General features: G+C 42.8%; 1 protein-coding gene across 1 annotated transcript in view; it reads left to right on the top strand.

Moving 5' to 3' along the window:
• The window catches only part of LOC147724691 (extracellular calcium-sensing receptor-like), a 126,915-nt gene that overhangs the window by 8,504 nt on the left and 92,231 nt on the right, over window positions 1-26,180 (top strand). The window contains exon 3 of the mRNA XM_086918085.1: window positions 15,263-15,490. Coding sequence (XP_086774211.1) covers window positions 15,263-15,490 — 228 coding nt within the window. The remainder of the gene's footprint in view (window positions 1-15,262; window positions 15,491-26,180) is intronic.

Here is a 26,180-nt window from a genome sequence, read left to right as displayed (position 1 = left end):
TCTCAACCTATTCCCCTATAAACCGACAACCCGCTACGGAACTAAAAACACAAAATACAAATAAAAAATTAAATGTAATATAATTAAATTACTTCCCACTCTATTCCCCTATGAACCCACAACCTGCTACGGTACTAAACGCGCAAAATTTAAATAAAATAAACTTAATAACTACTACAAATTTAACACATAATAAAAGTACAAACAAATCGTACACAAAAAATACATCACCTACATATAAAATATATACAATATACATAACAATAATACAAAACGATATTTTTAACAACAATATTTTTGCAAACTGTATTAAACACTTCAATATTTTTCAAAACGATATTTCTTAACTTAAGTTGATATTCTTGACAACAATATTCTTGCTGTCGATATTCCTGACCCACGATATTAATGACTTGATATTTGTGCAACTCAATATTTTGTACTATCGAGTAGAAAATAACGAGTTGCACAAATATCGAGTCATTAATATCTGTCTCTGAACCATAAACAACAGCCTTCATAAATATCTTCATTCTTGTTTAAAGACAGGGCCGCCACAAAAGACATGCATCAGCTTTTCAGTGGCATTCTTGCACATTCTACACTAAAGTGAAATGAATTAAATTTCCTCCCAGAAAAAATTGCCCCAATGGTAGCTTAAAGTGAGAAAGTCTCATTAGTTTCATTTTTAAAGCTTCTGAATCTGGGTTTGTAAGAAGTTTGTGCCAGTTGAATGAATAATAAGTAATAACTTGCCGCCACTGAGAAAAGATGGAATCGTCTTTAGAAACTTAGAGCATCAGTGGGTCCATAATCACATCTTTAAATGAGATAAAGTCCATCACATCATTTGAGACATCATCAGAGATGACATCAGTGATGTCACTGACCATGTCATGAGTGATGTGTATATGAACATATCACAAATCCCATCCATTCTGAAAACGATCATGTTCCCGGGTGTAAATTTATTGTATTGGAAGTTTTAACCATGATCACCTCTTCAGGATAAAGTTGAGAGTACCCCTTATGTGGTAAAATACTTGGGGGTCGATTCCGATTCGGGAAAAATAGCGTCCGTCTGAATCGTATCCGGAGCCTTCTCCGTACGAATCGTACACGTCCGTCCGAATCGCGTAGTACAATTCGTACGGACAGTTTCCGTCCGAATCGTCGTGACCCATACGAATTGCACCAGAGATTCCGTACGACTCGTACCCTCACAGTGGACCGTATGATTCATACACATGCTATACGACCCGACGAGTACGATCCAGAACGTGGAATGGAGACGTGATTCGTACGGTACACATCAGGTAAGTGCGATTCGGTATGTAACTGTTACCACTGATTTTTTACAATGCATACCATTACCACGGATTTTTTACAACGCAGGTCATTTTACAACGGAAACCTTTACAACGCAATACACTACAACGCAGATACTATTACAACGCATACCATTACAACGTAAGTATAATTATAGGTAAGTTTATCTTTTTTTAAAAATATTTATTAGTAGTATTTTGTTATGGGGTACAGGGGTATTTTTAGGTTTTAGGGCTGGGTTTGGGTTTTGGGGTACAGGGGTATTTTTAGGTTTTAGGGCTGGGTTTGGGTTTTGGGGTACAGGGGTATTTTTAGGTTTTAGGGCTGGGTTTGGGTTTTGGGGTACAGGGGTATTTTTAGGTTTTAGGGCTGGGTTTGGGTGTTGGGGTACAAGGGTATTTTTAGGTTTATGGGCTGGGTTTGGGTTTTGGGGTACAGGGGTATTTTTAGGTTTTAGGGCTGGGTTTGGGTTTTGGGGTACAGCGGTATTTTTAGGTTTTAGGGCTGGGTTTGGGTTCTGGGGTACAGGGGTATTTTTAGGTTTTAGTGCTGGGTTTGGGTTTTGAGGTACAGGGGTATTTTTAGGTTTTAGGGCTGGGTTTGGGTTTTGGGGTACAGGGGTATTTTTAGGTTTTAGGGCTGGGTTTGGGTTTTGAGGTACAGGGGTATTTTTAGGTTTTAGGGCTGGGTTTGGGTTTTGGGGTACAGGGGTATTTTTAGGTTTTAGGGATGGGTTTGGGTTTTGAGGTACAGGGGTATTTTTAGGTTTTAGGGCTGGGTTTGGGTTTTGGGGTACAGGGGTATTTTTAGGTTTTAGAGCTGGGTTTGGGTTTTGGGGTACAGGGGTATTTTTAGGTTTTAGGGCCGGGTTTGGGTTTTGGGGTACGGGGTATTTTTAGGTTTTAGGGCTGGGTTTGGGTTTTGAGGTACAGGGGTATTTTTAGGTTTTAGGGCTGGGTTTGGGTTTTGGGGTACAGGGGTATTTTTAGGTTTTAGGGCTGGGTTTGGGTTTTGAGGTACAGGGGTATTTTTAGGTTTTAGGGCTGGGTTTGGGTTTTGGGGTACAGGGGTATTTTTAATATATATTTAGAAATAATAAAATTAAAATTAATTTTATTAATAAAATTATTTAATAATTAAATAATAAATAATTAAATTAAATAATACAAAAATAATTATTTACATTATATAATAATATTATATACTTACCTATACTTACGTTTTAATGGTATGCGTTGTAATAGTATCTGCGTTGTAGTGTATTGCGTTGTAAAGGTATCCGTTGTAAAATGAACTGCGTTGTAAAAAATCCGTGGTAATGGTATGCGTGCTAAAAGTATGCGTGGTAACATCATACATCCGTGCGATTCGTATGGAGGGTCACACATTTACATACACACTGTACGGTGCATACGCCCCATGATCTCAGGGGTACGCACCGTACCCCGGCGATCATGGGGTGTACGCACTGTACCCAGGGGGTCCCTTCCATACCTGTTTCGAGGCATACTCTGCTTTTCCGACAGTTTTCAGCTCCCGTAGGAAAAGAGTCGTACAGAGAGTCGGCGGGATGAATCGTACTTGCTGGGTCGGGAAAACCTGCTTCAAACCATACAAACATCGCTTGCTGCGTGTTCTGGCAGCGATTCGTACAGCAATTCGAGTCGTACGGTTCCTGGTACGATTCGTACAGGGAGCTGCATTGGGTGAGAATCGTGCTACGTCTTACGTATGGGGACGTTGCAGGGTACGATTCGTATGGGAAAAAGACTCCATACGGCTATTCGGAGTGCTTTTTCCCGAATCGGAATCGGCCCCTAGATGTCAGTGCGAATTGGCGATGTAGGCAGTCAAAAAAAATCTCCTGTATACAATGCATTCGGCTAATTGTAGCCAATGTAACAGTTGTCTTTAAAACATCTTATTGGCAAAAGATACATTATGCATTAGCTTGTTTCTAATCACTTTTAATATTAGAGTCAGAGGCTGGTGACTTGTTTTTTCAAGATTTTACATTGCATAGCTAAGGGGAAAGGAATCTAATTGTCATGGCTGCTAGATGATGATGTCTCCCCTTTCATGATCCCAGGCACTCAAATACCATTTACTGGACTTTTGTAGCTTATGCTCAAATGTCATTTCTTTGGGTTTTTCTAGTGTTCATTTCCAGCTTCTTATGGGTACAGTATGTAGAGGGCCTGAATGGCTGATTGGTGGAGGCACACACCAACTGATTAACTTTATCCATATTAGGCCACTGTCAACCTCATCAGGCAATAAAACAGTAATATAAAAGAACGCTACACAAGTGTATGGTGTTGTACAGTAACGTTGTCTAGGCAGGCATGCTATCATTGGAGTCATATCCACATTAAAAGCCCGTCCGGTACCAACACTAACCTTGTTTTTATTTACGTTAAACCACCAACTCTTCTGTTTTTCTGTGTAACACTTTGCTTTACTATTCAGCAAGTCTATCAAACAGCACACATATTTTCTAAGTTATTATGGATGCAGCATAGTTATGGATTCTAGTAATAAGGGATTGTGGGCAGTGCTAGTGCAAGAGAGTAAAGGAGAGAAAAAACTACTAGCTTTTGCCTCTTGGACTTTAAAAAGCAGAGATAACATATTTTGTAGTATAGAGGGAGGCAAAAGCAGTTGTAGGAATCATGGGTAAATGTATGACTATTTTATTGTTGCCATGCGCAATTCCATCACACATTTGCAAATGTGTGATCAAACTTAAGGACCATAAATTTGATTTTAAGTATATGCCAGGTGTGAAAAATGTAGCAGTAAAGTTATTATTGAGATAGGTGGTTCAAGTGAAAGCATTAGAGGAAAATCAGGGTAAAGAACATTGTGAATGTAAAAACATTTGAGTAACAACTAATGAGTTGAACACCTGCGACAGAAACGATTGTTGACGTTCAAAGGGTTGAGACGCTGCAAAATGTCAGCTTAGCTTTTGAGGGCAGGCATTTTGTATCATTAAGAAAGAGTTATCCAATCTTGATTTGAGTTTCAGAGGGGCTAGATTAACATTATGAAGTTGCAGACAAAGTTATTCAAACTAGATCATGTGATAGCCAGTTCTGTGTCTGGCTGTAGAGTCGCTCATAGGAGATTATACATCACGTTGGTGTAGTGGCAAGGTGTGGAAAGTTATTTCTCCCATGGTATTTAGGAGGTTGCCAACACAACCATGGGAGGAAGATGCCTTGAACATAGTAGAATACACATTTTGCCTTTTGCCTCCCATTTTTTCTGTTTCTTTTTATTGGCCTTAGGACTCCAAACACTTTATCACTGCTAACCAGTGCTAAAGTGCCTGTGCTTCTCCCCTAAAAATGATGACATTGTTGCATATCTGATGGGTGTATTTGTCGCGTACTGCTAAGTCACTTATAAAGTGGTATGTCATATACCCAGTGCCTGCAGCATTCATTCTGCCACGCACAGAAGTAACCTTTCAAACCTGTTGCAGGCCTGCCACTTCAGTGCCTGTGTGTGCAGTTTACCCCCGACTTCGACTTGGCATTTAAAACTGCCTAGCCTTAAACCCTCTTTTATTACATATGTCACCCCACAGTAGGCTCTAAGCTGCCCTAAGGGCAGGGTGCCACAGGAAGGACATTTACCTTTATGTTTTGCATGTCCTGGTAGTGACAAACAGCCTATTTAATTTTTTCACTACTGTGAGGCCTACCCCTCTTATAGGCCAGAATTGGGAATTCCTTATTATACTTTTAAGCTATAATTACTGATCAGTTAGGAGTAGCTTATACATGTTTGATATGTTTGGAATAGTAATGTTAAATCCTTCTTGCTGATGAAGTTGTATTTCACATTACTGTTTAGAAATTCCACTTTTAGAAAGTGTTAACAACTACAGGAGACACCCATAGTCCCAGTAGAGACCTGGATAATTATAGTAACATGCAACAATGTCTCAACAGGAATACATAATGGGATGTAATTCAAGGAGTAAATGAATTACAATACAAACATTAATTAATGACAAATAGTCCAAGGAAAATGATTGAATGCAAATATATGGTCACCAAAAGCATAAAAATTGGAATTTACAAATCAAAATGCAGCATGACCCATGCTTTAAAGTTGTGCACTAAGTGAAAAGGTAAACACTTTGTGCTCATGAAGAAATAATAAAATGGTGCAGTAAATAGCCTTTAAAACAAAGCCCGTCCACATGGCTTTACCAAGCAGACTTTACTACACATGCAACACTACTACGCAAGTCTTTACCATGCAAAATTTTACAACAAATATGTGTTTACCACGCATGCCATTACAACAAATTTTGTTTTAATGGCATGAATGGTAAGGTAAGGTAAATCTTTATTGCTTGATTAATAAAAATTGTTGTAAATAAAACATTTTAAAAGCAATATGATATATAAAACCTTGTCACATTAATATATTTAATAGTCGCCTATATACAATATGAATCTTTAATTACAAGCCATACTGTAAACTTTTTTTTATATGTTTCTTTTCACAGCTCCACCAAGATGTCCTTAACGTTTTATAGTTTTGTTCCTAATCATACATTGAAGTCTGATTGACCTTACAGATCCTTGTGCAAGTCAACTTTATAATTCAATGCAACCTAGATCAAGTTTAAAGTACATGATAAGGTACAGAAAAAGTATTTTCTTTGTGCAAGCAGACTAAAAAAAGTCCTTCAGCGTCTTCTGTTGTGCAAACAAGGCTATAACAGGGCTTCAATATTTTGTTTCATAAAATTACTATAGCAGCATAGACAATGGGCTGTAGTGATACTCTTACCTGCTTGTCACCCCTTTGCAGGTTTCGACTACCAGTAACAGCAACAACAGCATTGATTTGTTTCGAGTTGCTTAGAACCATTAAAAGATTACGACCACACTAAAAGAGATAATCCTCTTCTTCATAAAATCATGTAAATAAATAAAAAATACCCTAATAACTTTACGCAGTTTGAGCCGCAGTTACTGTCCCCAGATTCATAAAAACCGCATAGATAAGCTCAATTATACAGTCATTTTAAGGCTTGTTAATGGACCCTAAAAGTATAATAGTATTTGAACACTTTTCTCTGTTCGGGACAGAAGCTTTCAACCAAAGACTTATAAATCAATTAGACTTTTACCAGATAAAGGTTAAGGAGCTAGTTCTATAATTAGTAGTAGTTACAGACTTATAGCCACTTTGTCAGTTTGCTGCTTGATTTAGCTTTGTTTTTGCTGCACTCATAAAACTGACCAGGCTACAGGCTAGGTAAATGTCCCCACCTTCAAAACTAACTTTCACTGCTTGTCTGCATGTTAAAATCTGTCTTTCCTTTAGGGGTGGTGTTAATAGTAATCTTCGCTTCTTATCTAAACCCTTACAGATACACAGTAAATGTAGGACGTCCTCTTTGGCTGCGCCACATAGTCTGCACTGTGTTGTTATTTCATTTCGTTTCCATGGTGGAAGGTGCCACATTGCCGGTTAAATTCTCAGTCTCAAGCAGAGGAAGCTTTCCTTCACTGCTCTTGTAAAGCCTCATCCCAGATAAGGTAGTGGCAGGCTCCTCGAATCGGTCTGAATAACAAGTTATCCATGGGTCCTCCCTCTTAGTGTAGCCTTATCTTCTTCGAGGGATAATATCTTTACAGATTTATTTACTAATCCCTTGAAAGTGTTATGGGACCCAATGGTTTCCCAGAGGTCCTATAGGCACAGAGTATTTAATGCTGATTGGAGGTAAGCCATGGCTGGGCTATCTTTTTTCTGTTTCAGCTCCTTCAATAAATATGAGTTCAGTGTTCCTGACTCAGCCGACAGTTGTGCCAGCATTTAATATAGGCACCTTTGCGTACTATTTGCTGCTTTTGTAGGCCAAACTGTAGCCTGTGCTATTTGTGCTGGCAGGTATACTGTGGGAGGTTAAAGATTATTCTCATGGCCTTGGACACAACTTTATCCAAGGTAAACTCAACTTTCCCTCCCATACATTCACTACCATATGTGATAGTCGGTAGAAGCCTTGCTCGGGGCACCTCTAATAGAAGGGTAAGGCTGGGGCTCATTATTTTATGCTTGATGTTTTTAGTGCAGTCCCTCTGCCTCTAATAGCCGCTTTTTGTTGGAGGAACGTGCCCTTCCTGTCAAAAATTATGCCAAGGTACTTGAAGCCTCCAATCAGTTTCCAGCCGATGGCCCCCAGCAACCATCGATGTTGATGGTTGTTACTCCTCTGATTTAGTACAATTACTTTGGATTTTTCCCCATTTATATATATCCCGTTCTTATCTGAGAAGTTACCTGTGGTACTGATAAGATGCTGCAAGCCTATTGTTTAGTATAAAATCGTCTGGTACAGTAAGTTCGAAAGAGCAAAACCCTTCAAATTCGGGGCATGATGGTTGCATTTGTCTAGCTCTGTTGTAAGGTCAGACATAAAAAGTTTAAACAGGGTCGGGGCCAATACGCAGCCCTGCTTCAGCCCTTTAGTGGTCGGTATTCTCCTCGAAAGGCAATCGCCTGCCCCCAGCTTTATTTGAACCCATGTTTTTGAATGGTGTAAAATTAATTGATTCAAGAGTTTTGGGGCTATTTCCCAGCCAGACAGTTTTACCCAAAGTTCCTCCCTGTCAATGCTGTCGAAGGCAGCTGTTGAGTCGATAAAACAGACAAATAATAGATAATAGTTTACTGATGTTTTAGTAGCATGAATGGTAAAGACATATTCCTTGTTAAAGTTGTAAAGGTAAATATTAATTGTTTTAAGTGTTTTTTACAGACACACTCACACATATATATATATTTATATATATATATATATATATATATATATATATATATATATATATATATTGCACGAAAAAATTGTGGTTTCATGTCAGTCTCGTGAGAAAGGTCTTAGTAAAGACCGAAACGCGTAGAGTTGCTGCTGGCTGAGCTGTAATGAATTAAAGAAAACTTAACCACAAATTGCGAGTTGATCGTTGTAATTACCCTATCTGGAGTGCACAAGCAAATCTCTGCGGAGAACAGGACTACATGTTGTAACGGCGGGGCCCTGCCGTAGCTCGCTTTGCACAGTCGAAAGAGCGCCCAACTAAGCCTGGAACCGGGCTGCTGGAGAAAGGATATATATATATTTATATATATACACTGAAAAAAACATAGGTTTTAGAAGTGTTATAGTTAGTTGGACATTTCACTCATACAAAACCATTGAAATTCCCCCGTTATAGTTAGTTGTACTAACTATAACTCGCGCGCCTGCAATCCACTGTTGATGAGGTCACATATTACATCATTCATGACATGGTCAGTGACATCACTGATCACATCACAGATGACATCTCAAATCATACACTAGTATAGCTTTTCAACACTTATTATAAAATATGAAGTACCATATTTGAAGCCATTCACACACCAATACAAGGAATTTTTTAAAGTTCAAAAACTGCACACTTAGGAGAATTTCCAAGTGAAAACAGTCAATGTTGGCCTATGGAAGGAAATTCAAGTACCTGGTTAGTACGGTTAGAATTACTTTTCATGATCAGTACTGGGCTCAAAGATGCAGCACTGACGTCTCTCCGGATAACATGGGAGTAAATCGGAATTCGTAGTTCAGGTGACTTTAGAGGAATATTTGTACGTTTCCAAAATCAACACTTGGAAGCTTTTCTGCTGAAAACCACACAATGTATTCCTATGGAAGGAAATACAAGTTACTGGTAAGTATGCTTAGAATTACTTTTCAGGGTCAGTGCTGGGCTAAACGATGCAGCACTGGGTTCTCTCCTGATAACAGGTGAGTAAATTGGAAATAGTAGTTCGGATGATTTTAGAGGAATATTTGTACGTTTCAAAAATCGAAACAATGGTGAAGTAATGGGGCGAGGCCTTAGTTGACATGTTTGCAAACACGCCCCTTCACTTTTTTTGGGCCCTGGGGACCCCATCCCCCAGGACATTACCCCCAAATATAAATGTTTTAAATTTTTTGATGGGAAGGGGGCCGCGTGGCCCCCCTCCTGTGGCGAATTCCGGGCCCCGGGGACCACATCTCCCGGGGCATGGCCAAATAATTTTTTTTTTTATGGAGGGGGGCGCATAGCTTCTCAGGCCACTTCAAGGCTCCAGGGACCCCATCCCCCGGGCCGGCCTTTTTCTTAACATTTTTTTGATTTTTTGTTAATGGGGAGGGGGCCCAGTGGCCCCCCTCCCGGGCCACTGGTAGCCCCAGGGACCCCATCCCCGGGGCTGGCCCTCACCATTGAGGACTGTGGGGTGTCCCCAATCCCCGCACGGTCCTGCTGCATTGCTTTTCCATGCTGCGGGTTTCCCTGCTCTCGCTTCAATGAAGCAAAGCAGTTTGCAATGGCAGGATGGGAGCCGCGAGGCTCCTGCCCTACCATTGCAAACAGCAGTGTCCAGGAGCTGGCCCTGGGGGGTGGCGGTCCCCAGGGTCATTGAGGGCTCCAGGAGGGGGGCCATGCGGCCCCACTCCCACATTTGTAAGAAGCCCCAGGGGTGGCGGTCCCTGGAGCGGGGGCCTCAGAACCCCCCACACCTAATTTGAATTAGCCCTGGGAGGTGGTGGTCCCCGGGGCTGGGGGGGCCTGAGAGCCCCCCACCTATTTGATAGAAGGCCCGGGTGTGGCGGCCACGGGGCTGCGGGGGGCCCGTGAGCCCTCTCGCATATATTAAATTAGAGCCCCGGGGGTGGCCGTCCCCTGGGCTGGGGGGCCTGAGAGCCCCCCCACCCATTTGATAGAAGCCCCGGGTGGTGGCGGTCCCCAGGGCTGAGGGGCCTCAGAACCCCCTCATTTAATGCTTTAAACCCCCAGGGGTGGCAGTCCCCGGCGCTGCGGGGGGCCCCGTGAGCCCCCCACATATATTAAATAGGAGCCCCCGCACTATTTTTTTAATAATGCCCCGGGGACAAATTACCATATTTACCGCAGGAGACCGCTTTTCTTTTTTTTTTATATTGCTAGGATGTACGGATCCTGCGCGCATCCAGCGATTTAAAAAATATATATACATGTTTTTTGGGCCCTGGGGGCCCTTGTGGGACCGCCTGAGCAGGCCTTGGGGGTCAGGGTGTGTCTAACCTGCCCCTTTTTCGTGTTTTGCAGCGTTTGTTTTGGGTTTCTTGTGCCTCAGTTCTACCGAGGCACAAGATGGCTGCCAACACTTCCTGATTTTGACTGTTGACAGCCAATTAGCATACAGCTCGTGCATGGCAGGGTGCGCTTAGGCTGCGCGTAGGGTACGCGATAGATACGCAGATCCACGGCACCCTTGGATATATATGTACTTTTAACTGTCATTTTCTCAGGAACTACTGCAAGGATTTACACCAAATAAGCAAAAGGCACTAGTCTGAATCAAGGACTACCTCTTTGCTAAATTTGGTGTAATTCCGTTCAGCCGTTCGGGCTGTAGCTGCGGCTAAAGGTCCTATGGGAAATTGCATGGGGAAAACGCATTTTTGGATACCCTTCTTTCTCGGCCCCCACTTGATGAATCATCGTGAAACTTTCAGGATAGTAGAAGACTGGAGCTGGCCAAAAGTTTCGAAAGTTTTGCGCAGATTCGTCAATCGGTGCCAAAGCTATTCCAAATAGAATGTTACAGGGACGTTATAGTTAGGCTCACATTTCACAGTGAAATTCAGCAGTTATTCTTTCCTGAGCTAACTATAACTTACTTAATGATATAGTTATATTTTTTTTATGTGGTGGTGGCTATTGCATTCCTGCTTTTACTTTAGTCTTTCGTGACATAACCGCGGGATGGCTATTTCCAACGTCATCGCCGTCTCCTGCCTTATCGCGAAAACGGAAAATAGGTTTTAGAGATGGTTGTTCTAGAAATACACTAGAAAAACATGAGTTTTACGTGTACAGTAATAAACCCCTAGTGTGTAAAATACTGTAGTAAGTGTGGATATATGTATTCTAGACTTTATGGAAAAGGCACGATCGTCGCGACGTACCAAACTACCACGAAAATGGAAAATAGAGTGTAAAAGATGGATTTTAAATAAACCTAGTATAAAAACATGAGTTTAAACATATTTTTAAAGAAGTATGTATATAGTAATATGTGTAGGGTAATGTTAAGAATGGATTTTTGTACATATAATTTAAAGATGTGTTTGTAGTCATTGAACGTCTGCTTTTGTTTACAGTTTTCACAATGTGTCCCTGGAGACTGTAACATCGTCGTGAAGATTGTCAAAAATTTAAGAAAAAAACCTTTAGAAACATTTCACAATATTTGGGGTATTAGGGTGGCTCTGACAAAATTGACCGAATGCAGAGTTTCAAGTTACTTAGAAACACTCTGTTGTTCACTGACTGTTTGGCCAGGTTACCACTCAAGAATGAAGCACCAGTAAAGGATTCAGATGATGATGTCTATGTGAGAGAATGTGTTGCTTGTGCAGTGAGGGACAAATCTCAGTTCAGTTTTCCAGGTCCAGTGGAAGCCATACCGATTCCGGAGAAGCCTTGGTACAAGTTGGGTTTGGAGGTCTTTAGACCAATGTATGTGTTGGATGAGTGGAAAAGGTATGGTTTGGTGTTGATAGTCTATGGAACACTATGGCCTAAAGTGCAGTTTGTTAGATCATCTAATGCTGAGGAGATAGTGGAGTTTTTACAGTACCTATTTTTGAGAGAGGGTGCCCTTGTGGAACTTGTCACTGACAATGGGGTGCTATTTCTGTCAAAGGAGTTTCAGAAATGTATGTTTCATTGGGGTATTAAACAAGTAACAACCTCTTTATACCGTCCCAGCAGCAATGGTTTGGTTTAGCATTGTAACAGAGTTATCAACAACAACATTTAGTTGCCTGTGGATAATGGTTTGGATTGGAAGAAAGATCTCAAAGATTTGATGTGGGCTGTATGCACTACTCCCAATGCCACCACAAATGTATCACCCTTTGCATTGTTGAAGGGTGGATGGCTGCCAGAAAGCTGGTCAGCCACTGGATGCGTGTTTTGAAGGTGTCTGAAGAGAATCATAAGCAGGTGTAGGACATTTGTGAAAAAGTGCAAGGGAAATATGTAAGCAAGAAGGTGGTCAAAGGGAGACATTAGGTGATTTTCAAAATTGGAGATTGGGACAAAGTGAAACTGCCTGGTATGGAATGTGAAGGTGATGTTTGAAAAGGAAAAGCAGTTGCTTGCTCTTGTCAGCTCTGCCAGTTGTGTAGAGTACTACTCCAATAAATCCTGCAAAGTTTACCGGAGTTGTGTCTTCTTTCTGTACTTTTCACTATGCAATGTCACCTCTTTACCACTGGAATGTAAACCAAATCATTGCTCAACCTCCACAAGAAGGGAATGGGTGCAGGATATGACAGAGTTGGCCACAGTGATGGCATCGGGAGGTTAGAAATATATTTATTTATTTATACAGGATTTATAATGCACATGGCTGCCTCAGCAACGAGGTGTCCCAGCGCAATAAAGAAAGGATCCTAAAGCCACATAGGAGAGCCTTACATGGGGTATCATGCTGAATGACTGCTCCACAGTAGAGGACAATTGCACCTCTTGAAAGCTCATAACAGTTTCACTGAAGATGCTCGCTCACCTCTATTAGTATAACCTTGGGAATGCAATTGTTGTTGATGTGGTTCAAAGAAAAACATGCATATGTTATATGTATTATCCTACCCTCCCTCCAGCCCCCCACAGAAATCACTGGAAACTTTAAGTACCATTTTCATACTTGAAATACATCGCCACAATGGAATATTATGAAACTCATTTTGACAGTGACTGTTTTCAGTGTTCATTTTACATGATTGGTCCTGGTTAGGACGCATGTTTCAAAATAAAATTAAAGATGTTAAAAAATGGTCTGCCACTACTGTCTCAGCTCATTCTTGTTAAGGAGGTGGGAAAGCAGGGAGAAATTGAATATGGAGGAGCTGACCACTATTTCTTACCAACTAGCTGGAAGGGAGGCCACAAAGTACATTTGTGGTTGTCCTGTGACCTCCTTGCACTCAGATTACCTCCAGTCACAGCCCTTGAGATTTGCAGAAGGCATGTGGCAGCTGCGCCAGTCTTTTCCTTTTACAATAGAATCATCCAAGAGTCTGCTCTCTGACCTGTGCAACCATTGTTATTCATCCTGAACTTCCTGCTTTAATGGCTTGGACTTCACTCAAACTTCTACTGCCTAGTTTCTGGAGCTCTCCTTTCTTGCCCAAACATTGGAGCCATTTATCACCTGCGACGACTCTATCTGTGATTAGAATAAAGGGATGGTATGTAAACAAAAATAACAAACAGACTCCCATTTTAAATAATATAGCGCTATGCTGTGTTACCTGATTGGTATGCTGAACAGCTGAGACGTTCTCTACCCAAGCTCCCCAGGGAGAATCCTCCATCTTACCTTTACATCTGGGGTTGCAGAGTGCAGGTCTGGTCCAGTTGCAGTCACTGCATCTAGTCAAGTGCTAGTGGTTCCTGGTCAACGCATAAAGATCTAGGAAGGAAATGTCCAACTTCGTTTTCAGTTCCTTTTGAAGGTTTTTTAAAAGAGGAACTTATTCAAACATTAGCAATGGTTCTGGAGCTCTTATGATATATAACAGAGCAGAAATACGTACCTTAATACAACACAGTTTTAGTGTAGATTACAGGACAACATTCCCTCCAAAAGAGCCAACAGGAGACTAACTGAGGTTATGAGAATTAGAAAATGCTCCTCACCATATGGAAAATGTAAACAGTTTGGGTGAGCAAAGTGATTTAGAAAATGTTTTCTCTCCTGTGACAGGAAGCAGAACATTTGAGGCTCAGAGACATGGACATTCAGTGATGCCAACCGAGCAAGAGCAAGAAAACATGGCAGAGGCAGGCCACAGTTTTGTGGACAGTGTTGCAGTATCTATCGCGTAATTTCAAGTGCTAAACAATAGTCATAGGCTAAATTCACTTTAAGAGTGTGAGCATTTTCCTCAGGAATAATTGTGGACTTTCTAAGACTAACACGGGTGAAAGCTAGTGGAAGTCAGGTCAATCTAGTCTAGGTTTACTTGGTTTAATGTCACACCTTTATTAACTGACTAGGTCAAACAATAAATCTTTCCTTGTGAAATGTATAGGCAAGCTCTGAATATCCAATTAGGATTAATGGATGCACTTCATCCTGAGTTTATATTGTACCATTTGAAAAATGTAGGGGTATTAAATCATTGAAATAAAACAATTAGCTAATACATTTGAATAACATAGTAACTAACATGTTTACTATTGCTCGAAGAGTATATTTTAAAAGATGGTTATGGCACTAGTGAACAGTGTGGGGTATAAAAGGCCTGACATTGTTTAGCTGTCCTTATTAGGGTTCCCCTGTAATAGTAGAGTGTACTTAAGCATCTGTAATTTAGTTACTGAATAGAACATGCCATCCTTTGGATGAACACCAAATGACTCATACACTCCCTCACCTAGTCACTCATCATTTACGTGATCTTCCTCCCACCTCATCCTATCTTGGTGGCATAAGACAATGTTCAGATCATCTGCTTGCACCACAACCATTCCTGGGATACAATCTAAGTCAGCTACTCTTCCCAATTGTGTCATTTGTGTAAGATATACCAAATAGAGGAGCACAGGTACATAGCTGCTTCTGTAGTGACAGGATATGACAATTCCTGATCCAATTTGTGTAGAAAACAATGGGTGGTCCAGTCTTCCAAAACATCTGAACCCCTCCATCATGAAAAAATGGCACTGACATCTAAAATATGAACCCATATTCGTACACCAAATGACATTGTGTCAAAGGATAATCATGATTTTTCAAAATCCTCAATAATTAATTTTTGCTTATTAAAGTAAAACTAAAATATATTTCCCTTGCCTTTCAAAATCAGCTTCTTCATTATCTGAAGCAAGTGCACTTCCAGAACCCAGCTGGGACTGACATATTCTTCGACAAAAATGGTGACCCTCCAGGAATGTATGATATTGTGCACTGGCAACTGGGTCCCAATGGAGATGCCAGGTTTATCACAGTAGGACGCTTTGACTCCAGTGCTCCAGAGAGCTTCCAACTCAATATGAATGACAGCCTCATCTTCAGCGTTACAGACCGAGGACAGGTGAGACGGTTTATAATAACGTGTCTCATTAAAGGTAGAATTTTTGCCTTTGAATAGTCTCATCAATCACTCATTTTCTCATGCATACAGTTAAATATCCTTGTTTTTTAATAAACATGTGTTTAATCAATTGTCATATTTATATTTTGGTAACAAAACATAAAAAATACAATCATGCATGTTAACTTGCCAACCCAATCAAGGAATCAATTTGACAAAAGACAGCAGGTTCAAATCAATCCAATTCTATTGATCAATTTGGCTTTATTGGTACAAAATGTGACTCCTCATGGGGAAAGGTATTTCCAACCATAATGCTGTTTTCCTTAGGATATTAGTTGATTATTATCAATTTCAAAGTAAGGGGTGAGGATTGATAAACATTCTGCAATTATATTGCGTATCGGGTTTTCAATTTTTTCAAAGAGTTGATTGTGACTAGGTAGCCCACAAATCTTTGAAGATTAACTTCTACTCTTATAATGAGAAGGTATTGTACATTCAACCCAGAGTTCAAGAACCACTTGGATCAGGCCAGGAACCTAAAAATGAACTTTGAAAGGGTTAACCCAAACCTGAGACATTAGAGATTTAAGATATAGTGGATAAAGCTGTAGACCATGTCTAATGCTGTCAGATTTGTTTTGATAAAGATTGTCAAAGGCTTTTATCTTGCTTCCAAAAGTGTGCTGTGCAGCATTATTATAACTTATTTCAAGATTAACGCAAACATATTGAAAGGGTTTTTATAGGGGATGGGAAACACCCCAAGCATTCTTAGTAAATTAAAGAAACTTGTGGTTTTATAAGTAGGTTAAAAACCTTCCCTCTGATCACATACGGAAATTGTATTCAACCATGCAGTATGGTATGTCTAATAAATAAGTGAGTAGAATAGAAAATATTCCTTGTTCACTATGAAGAGGCACATAGGAATGTAGAGAGAAATTGTTTTAGGCCATTAATAATACATTCTCTATTTTGTGACTGATCTGATACTACTAGTCTGAATTCAAGAGAAAAAAATATTATGTGAAGAATTGGATGGATTGTGATATCTTCAAGTTTCCTAGACTGGTTTAAAATACAAAATGTAATTAAGAAGAACAGTCTCAAAACATGACTAACTGATAAGAAAATTGACCGAACCTATTAAGTTTAAAATGATTTCATCATTCTTCATAGCACTGTGAATATATGAATATGTGCATGTTTGGTAACTAAATGTATGTTACTGCAAATATACTTCAAAATACATAACTTCTCTGTTGAAGAAAAAAATAAATGAAGATCTCTGTATTCAATTTATTAATTTTTAGGGAGTTTTGTATAGTGCTAAATGTTGTCCAGGAGCTACTTCATGGAGCTGATCTTTCTGGAATGAAATCCTTAATAATGTAGTGCAAAAAGTAAAAATGTTTATCACTGGTCTAACCACAGCTTGAATCTTTTACTGAAAAGTATACAAAACCTTTGTATGGAAACTTTGAATTTAATTATCTCAAATCTACATTGGTGTAATGGGTGGACAGGTGACAACACTGCCCACCCATTGTCCTTGTACCTATCCTTACATTGTTGAGGTGTGACACACCTCTCCTCAGATCAAACAAGATCTCTTTAACATCAAATTTGATCCCTCTATATTTCCCAGCTTACCATTCTCATCTGCCCTATTTAACTACCTTAGTCCTTATTTCATTAATTTGAAAGGTTTTATAAAGAGCGAACATGACCCGTCCAGATATCAGAGCGCTGTACACAAAGCATACAATATGAAAAAGAAAAGTAACAAGTTCAACATATGAGTAATCAGTTAAATAGGAGCATGAGAGAGAACACTCAAGGAAGTAGGAGATATAAAGCAGTACAAATGCATCGCTGAGCATTCAAAGAATACTGTAGAACTGAAGTAGAAGTTAGTTTAGATGGTTTCAGGTCTGTCTTTGCAAGTAGCTATTCCTGAGCAAACATTTAATTTCTTCTTTGAACGTGGAAATCAAAAGGTTGGATCTAATTTCGTGAAGATGATCATTCCAAATTCTTGGATCCAGACCATAGAAGGCTCGGTTATAGATTCTGTTGATATTGAAACTTTGTGGTTTCAGCAGTAGATTCTTAAACTTTTTAGGGATCGATTCAAGCTGGATAGTTTGTTTACCAGGTAAACCGGAGTGTTATAGTGAAGCGCTTTGTGTGTCAAGCAGGCAATCTTGAAACAAATTCTTGCTTGTAAGGGGAGCCACTTGAGTTGAATTGTGTCTGGTGTGATATATTCACATTTTCTTGAACCAGTCATGAGTCTGGCAGCAGAGTTCAGAGTAGCCCTTAAAGGGGCCAGTTTAGCTTTGGGAAGTGCAGCTAGGGTCACAATTCTGTTATCTAAGCAAGGGATAACTAGTGATTGGACTGCCAGCTTCATGTCATCGGAAGGAAGGGTTTGAATTTTCTTAAAGTGTTGAGTTGGCGATTAGCTCCTCTGGTTGTTGCACTGATGTGGTCCTGCATATTTAGGTGTTTGTCCAGAGTTATCCCTAATGATCTAGTGGAGTCCACAATATGTGGAATGCAATTGAGGGCCATTAGTTGTTTGAGCCAGTCATGAATGGGGATAGAGTGATTGCGAGGGGAGATCAGGAGGTATTGGTTTTCAGAGGTTATTGTGGATTAACCATTGTTGGGTTTTAGGAAGAGCAGAGTTGAGTTTTTATGTCGTCTGGAGTACAGAATTTCAAGTACAATTGAGTATTGTTTTTGTACATGTGGTTGTATGTTTTAACGGTTCAGAATTTTGGTAAGAGGTTCCATAATCAGGTTGAAGATTGTGGGTGATAGTGCTGAACCTTGAGGCACTCCAATTGAGACCTAGGTACTGTTAGAGAGGGAATGGTAAATTTTGAGTCTTTGAGTTAAAATATGTAGGAATGAGGAAAAACAATTTCAGTCTGGGCCTGCTAATCCCATCCTTTTTTCCAGATGAGCCATCAAGTGTTCATGTTTGAGGAAAGATCAAGAAGTATAAGAAGGCAACTTTATTCAGGTCCAGAAGTCTCAAGGTGTCGTCAACGATGTATATCAGAGCAGTTTCAGTACAATGTCCCGATCTCAAGCCTGATTAGTGAGGGTTAAGCAGTTGACATTTTTCGATGTGATTACATAGTTGTATGTGCACACACTCCTCAAGTAGTTTGGCTAAAGACATTATATTGGAAATTGGTCTGAAGTTGTTAGTATCAGTTAGGTCTGCATTTGTTTTTTTTGGGTTGGGGTAATTTGATTAATTTTGAGGCAATCTGGAATCAAACCTTGCAGAAGAGATTCATGGATGATTTTTGACCGGAGTGTTAGAACTGAGGATTGGCGGGTAGAGGATCATTGAAACTATTTGAGGGTTTTAATGAAGTAATAGTATTGTATAACTCAATATCTTCTGGGAGTCTAAAGGTATTCCATGGTGCCTGGTATTTTGGAGTGTTAGACCTGGCATTTCTGGGCGTGATTACCCCTGACTTTTTTTGCCTCTACCTCCTCTATTTCTGGTGCTGTGATGGATTGTGTTTGACGGGGTTAGATGCTTTGGGCACTTTGCCACAGTTGACCAGTGTCAAAGTGCAAGTGCTCCCTGTGTAAAATATAATCGTAATTGCTTGTCCATATTTGGTATATTTGTTTTACTAGTAAAGTCCCTAGTAAAGTGCACTATGTGTGCCAGGGCTGGTAACACAAATGCTACTAGTGGGCCTGCAGCACTAATGGTACCACCAACACCAGTACCCTTAAAGAGAGAACTCAGGCCTGCCACTGCAGTGCCTGCATGCAGTTTGTTCAACTGCCTTGTTGTCCTGGCAAGTGCACCCACATGCCAGGCCTTACCCTTCCCTTTTTATGCACATCAGGCACCCCTATGGTAGATCCAGGGTACCCTCGAGCAGGGTACAGTGTAAGTGAAAGGTAGGATATGACAGAAAAATAAAGGAGGCCCCCTTGCTATATCGATCTGGGAACAGGGGAGATACAAAGAAAAACAAACAGCGTCCCTCACAAGTGACCAGACTCCATGAGTAGTCCGAACAATTTAGAGAAAAACATTGCAAGTTCTATAATAGAACCTTTACTGTTTAGCAATCTAGAGGCAAGGGAGGTGAACTATGCTAGTGTTAACAGTGTTAAAATGATATATGGCATAGGTTATTTGCAACGAGTCAAAGAACTATTATCCAAAGTTTGTTTTGAGCGGAGCATACACATTTTTTTATTTCATTTCATACAGTTGTATAGACAATTATCATCTTATTAATACATTAAAATCATGAATTACATTGAAATCGAACATTCTATAATACAAACAAATATGTAAAAAATTTTAAAAACAGTGAAAGGTGTTCAAGGGAACAAGTGTCAACGCGGCGTCTTGGTGTTTTGGGGATATATGCACCTTCTTCAGGACAGATTCTACATAATAAGACACAGAATTACCAAACAATAGTAGTCACAATAAAAAATACTTATACAGCATAAAACAAACTAAAAAACAATTTACATAGTTCTTCGAACTATGCAATCGGTTATACAAAATAACGGGGACATGTTAGCTAAGCACCCCCAACCTCCTCACCGTTTATAATGTAGTCGGCCTCCCTGCTCCTACTGGTACAGTGTCTCTGGTTCGGTTCCTTCAATCGGATCGAAATAGACACGTTGTTTGAGCTTGGTGCTTAAATAGAAGCTACTCGCTGATTGGATAGGCCTACAAGCAAAAGCTATTGGCTCAGTTACCACCCGTGTTGCAAGTCACTCGCTCGCGTTTAAAAAAAAATTAAGTTGTCAATACGAAACTTTATGTTTTGTAGTATTCTACGGCTAGCATGGTCTACTGAAATTCTAATTTCTAGATGCTCGCATATGTGGAGCGCTATTACCCAGAATATAATAAACTAATATGCAGTGTCAATAATCTAATGGACGCCTCTCTACAAATAATCAGGTAGGGCATGTACTGACGTGTGTACCATGTGCTAACAGTGAAATACTCCCCATTTCGTTTTTCACTGTTGAAAGGCCATCTTGCCTATAGGACAGAATCGGAAGGCTGTGTAATATGTTTCCAGCCTATCTTCCCATATAGGAGACACCCAGAACTGGTTTGGACAGGGGTCAGTGTCCCCCTGAACACAAAGACTTCAAAGACATTTAGGGGTATAACTATTAGAGCTGAAACTTCTGGACTTTGGACTGATCAAGACGGAATAGCATTGAAACTACTTCATGGTCAAGAAGAACCTCTACCAAGGAAGAAACAGCTGAAGAGGCTGAAGGAAAGGACTGGCCCTTGCTGTGTGTTCTGGGGATGGCCTGCAGTTTGCTGATTTAAGCAAGGAGAGGCTAACGGACTTTGTTGTGTGCTGTGTCCCCCTACTTGAAAGGACTTTGCTGTGTGCTGTGTCCTGAAGAAACTTTCCCCCAAGGGCCCTGTTGTGGAAACTCAGAACATAAAAGGTTCCAGAGGTGTCTCAGCGACACTGTGTGCGTGAGCTTTTTGCACCCTGAAACCTTAGTAAGAACTGCCCCATGATCGTGTGCACCTCGAGTCCAAGTGAGTCTCAGTGATGCTGTGTGCGTGTGCTTCGTACAGCCTGAGACCTTTGTGAGGATTGTCCTGTGATCGTGGGCACCCGGAGACCAAGTGAGTCTCAGCGTTGCTGTGTATGTGTGTTTCATGCAGCCTGAGACCTTCGTGAGGATTGCCCTGTGATCCTGTACACCCAAAGCTCAAGTGAGTCTCAGCGACGCTGTGTGTGTACTTTGCGCAGCCTGAAACCTTCATGAGGATTGGCCTGTGATCGTGGGCACCTGGAGCTTAAGTGAGTCTCAGCGATGCTGTGTGTGTGTGCCCTGTTGCAGCCTGAGACCTTCGTCATTGCCATTGGCTCGGGCCGGCATCCCCAGAGGAGCTGTGCTGCCAGTCCGAGCCTGTCTTTGCCAAGGAGGGGCCTCGAACCATACCTGTCAGGGGGGGCATGTTACACTGCCCATGATCAACGAAGTTGCATCGGAGGCCCAAGTCGCAAGGAGAGGAGAGTGTGATTGCACCCCCAGGTAACGCTCAGGGAGCATGCGTGTGTCGCGCCTGGTGCAGAGTGCGGGCTATGAGAGAAACACTCTCTGCCTTTCCTCACTTTGCAGTGCGAGCCTCCGCTGTAGTTCATATTGTGGGCCGTAATTGCCAAGGAGTGGCGCTACCAGGGCCGGAGTGTGGAGCTACACTTTGTTTCACACCATACCCGTGTTGATGGCATATATGGCCGGGATGCCCGTCACCCCCTGCCAACACAATCCCCAAGGATGGGAAGTCGGACGCAGGTTTGAACTTTGGAAGGCGGGAGGGAGTCACCCTCCCGGCCGTATTTATTAAAATATGAAACAAAATTTAAAACATTAAATAAAAGTTTCATAATCATGTACAATTTTACATTTATTACATTTCGATGAAGACATGTTCTTTGGCTAACCTTAACAGATCTCTAATACAAAGGTTTCCTAGCCGAGTCTAACATCCTGCAAATGCATACATTCTAAATTAAAATTGTACATCCTAACATTAAGGGCCAACGGCAAGGTCTTAACCGGTGTCAGATCCCTACTACCAAAACTCTCGCCCTCACGGTGTGAGTGGCGCATGCGCAGAGGACTCTACCCTCATCGCCAACTGTAATTTCCCTTGTCGTGGTGGGGGCCCCCTTTCCACTCGACGCCATCTTAAAGGTCGTCCGAGTTCCCGTGTGAGGTATCTGTAGGAAGGACAGCGTGGACTCCCCCCCATCCCCACACTCTCTATCCGCCGTCGCGGATATCCGGCCCCCGGGAAATTAGTAGGAGGGGCATATAGCCGCCTCCTCCCCTGGGAGGGGCCTATGGCCGTCTACCCTTAGGCGACCCATCCTTAGTGGGTGCCGCCTCCCCGTGGGAGGGGCCAATGGCCGCCTCCCCCCCGGGCGCTCCCATTGATTCTGGGTGGCGCCCCCCCCTCTAGGGACCTTGAAATTACTGCTCACCGATCATGACCTTACCGCCCGACCAAAATAAATACGACAGTTGTTCACCTACTAAGGAAGGAAAAATTCAGCATGCCTAATTGTATCAAGACTGTTTACTACTAAAAGAAAGAAAAACAGCATCCTACAGACAGTAGTCACATCCTTAACCTAAACATTCCTTTACTTTTCAACAAAGGGGAAAAGGGCCTAACTCAGCAAAACTTTATTACAAAACAAACGTTGCCATAAAGGGCTGGTGGGTGGGTCAAAATTGCTGCTTGTTCCGTCGAGGGCTCACGAGCAACGAGTGGGTGCAGCCTTCAGAGCACAGGAACAAGAGGACGCTTCTTCGGATTCCCGCTCTCTTTATTCTTCTGCAGGAGGGCGTGTACCCTCCTCCGGTACGCCTACTGGGCGTGGTCATCGGTGTAGGTGTCTAGGACAACCCCTCCTGGGCGGGAAAAAGGCGCGCCCCGGCTACGCCGCTTCGGGCATACCAGCCTAGACACGCTCCCCGCCCAAAATGGTTTCCCGGGAGGGTCGGGACACCCAACCATTCGTTCGGGGGGACCGAGTGGTCGCCCCTTTCCATATGGCCGGGATGCCCGTCCCCCCCTCCCAACACAATCCCCAAGGATGGGAAGTCGGACGCAGGTTTGAACTTTTGGAAGGCGGGAGGGAGTCATCCTCCGGGCCGTATTTATTAAAATATGAAACAAAATTTAAAACATTAAATAAAAGTTTCATAATCATGTACAATTTTACATTTATTACATTTCGATGAAGACATGTTCTTTGGCTAACCTTAACAGATCTCTAATACAAAGGTTTCCTAGCCGAGTCTAACATTCTGCAAATGCATACATTCTAAATTAAAATTGTACATCCTAACATTAAGGGCCAACGGCAAGGTCTTAACCGGTGTCAGATCCCTACTACCAAAACTCTCGCCCTCACGGTGTGAGTGGCGCATGCGCAAAGGACTCTAACCTCATCGCCAACTGTAATTTACCTTGTCGTGGTGGGGGCCCCCTTTCCACTCGACGCCATCTTAAAGGTCGTCCGAGTTCCCGTGTGAGGTATCTGTAGGAAGGACAGCGTGGACTCCCCCCATCCCCACACTCTCTATCCGCCGTCGCGGATATCCGCCCCCCGGGAAATTAGTAGGAGGGGCATATAGCCGCCTCCTCCCCTGGGAGGGGCCTATGGCCGTCTCCCCTTAGGCGACCCATCCTTAGTGGGTGCCGCCTCCCCGTGGGAGGGCCAATGGCCGCCTCCCCCCGGGCGCTCCCATCGATTCTGGGTGGCCCCCCCCCTCTAGGGACCTTGAAATTACTGCTCACCGATCATGACCTTACCGCCACAGGCCGGATAGTTGACCGACTATCCGGCCCCCCCAACTCCTCCTAAAGGTCATGCTTCCTCAAACCCCTTAGCCATGCTATGAAGTCTCCTATGAGTAAATCATTCCCCTCCCGGGACAGGTGAACCCCATCATTCAGATACATGTGATCACCCCGAATACACCCATGAGGAATGCTATGCAACTGCGCCGAGCGAAATAATCTACCAATTTTATTGTTTACCCTCTTCACCGAATGGTTCAGTGCTGACACCGAAAGGCCCCCCCGCCACACCTTCCTGGGAATCATGTGGGACCAGGCAATCGTGCACCCCGGGATTCTTTTTGCCAACCAGCTAACAGCAGACAAAACTTGTTCAAACAACACACATCTACCCAGTGTCACCAAGTCATTGCCCCCCAGGTGTACTATGACTACAGATGGCGGTGACCTTTGCCGCCCTAAGAGACCCTCAACAAATGACTCGAATTGGTCAAAACAGAGCCCGCCCCTCCCATGGAAGGCCACTCTGTCCCCGTATTCCCCAGCTGCGTGAGTCGCGTCACCTGCTTTGAATACGTCCCCGGCGCGCCTCACGTATGAGTGGCCCACGACCCATACCACTCTCTCTCTAGACGGTGGTCCATGACCGCTGGTCTCCTGGTACTGGGTCGACTGCAAATTCCGCCCCGCGTGACAGTCTCGCGAAACTGTAATTAAAACAAAAGACAAGAAGCGTGAGTGCATGTCAATTGAACTTTACAACATGTGCAATCGCACATACCTTTTGAAGCAATTCGAGGACCATCGCCCCAACTGTTTCACTTCGTCCGCACTCTGACCCCTGGCTGTAGCCTCAGTAGCAGCCCCTATCCTAAAGAAGTGGGTCCCAAAATCGCACAGGTCCATGCCCGCCGCAGCGATTGTCAGTGCTAGCACCCTCTGGAACTGAAACCTCGTCAGTGGGATGCCATCCTTGTGCCTCAGCAAACTCCCCCCCCATGTAGCCGCCCTCAGTGCCAAGTATTCCTCTATACACATTATCGGGCACGTGGGGGACCCTCGCGTGCTCTGCACAACAACACTATTTCCCATAGCCCCTTGGTCGGTCTTGGACCTGGCTATCGTGACCACCATCGAATCACCCCTAATTTGGACGTGATCCCTGCACAAGCCTCCCTCAACGTCTTTCTTATTCCTTGCGACCAGTTCGCTCACCCGCATAGCCCCATGGAATGCTAATGCGAAAGCTGCCCGGAACAGAACTGCTTCGAATTGGGAGGAGCATGTTTCGTCCAGTTTCGTTATGAGTAGGGACAACCTATCTAAGCCAATCGGGCGCCTTTTGTCTTGCTTGCGACCCTCAAGGCGCTGCCAGCCGCGAAGGGATTTTTTCACCAAAAAGGAACTCGTTGGGTCTTTTATGCCATGCACCTGCGCCATGAATGAAACGGCCGCCCTGTGCCTATTGGCCGTTGCCGCTGATCGGCCTTCCCTGTGCAGTGCTACCGGGAACCCCAGGAAGGATTCCTCCTGACCCCAGCTCTGATTCCCTGTCGGACCCAAAAATGTGCAATAGGAACGAAACGCTCCTTCGTATGCCTTCCTTGTCCTGGGGGCTAAGCTTGCTGCCACGAGGTCTTGTAATCCGGGGCACCGATTAGCCAAAGTGCTTCGGGGAATGGTGCCGCCACTAGGTCCGCTGTAGATAGATAACCCCTGAACGCCTGCATATGTGAACGAGAGAGTGAATCAGCCGCATGATTCAGTACACCCGGCACATGTTTTGCCCTAAACTGTACATTCAGTCTCATGCAAAGCAGCACAACTTCTTTCAACAATCTCAAGATCCATTTGCAGCGTGCTGCCTGTTGGTTAATGCATTGAACAACAGTCATATTATCAGACCAAAACACCACTGAGCGGTCTCTGAAATCGGCTGGCCATGCCCTCAGAGCAACTAAAATGGGGAATAGCTCCAGGAACCCAATGTTACTTGTGAGACCGCTGGAGTGCCACCACGCCGGCCATGTTTGCGCCGACCATCGATTACCAAAAATGGCGCCAAATCCCACGCTCCCCGTGAGTCAGTCCACAGACCTAGCTCATCTGAAGACGCTGGCGGCTTGTTCCACACTACTCGACCGTTGAAGTCCGCCAGAAATGCCAACCAAATGCGCATATCCTGGCGAACCTCTGCAGACAGTCTCGTACGGTGGTGTCCTTCTTTGATACCACCCATAGCTTGTGCAATAGAGCGTGAGAAGGGGCGGGCCATTGGTATCACTCTCAAGGCAAAGTTAAGCTGACCCA

The sequence above is a fragment of the Lissotriton vulgaris genome, chromosome 4_1 (genome assembly GCF_964263255.1).
Source record: "Lissotriton vulgaris chromosome 4_1, aLisVul1.2, whole genome shotgun sequence".
Taxonomy (NCBI): domain Eukaryota; kingdom Metazoa; phylum Chordata; class Amphibia; order Caudata; family Salamandridae; genus Lissotriton; species Lissotriton vulgaris.
This window is presented reverse-complemented; position numbering and strand designations above follow the sequence as displayed.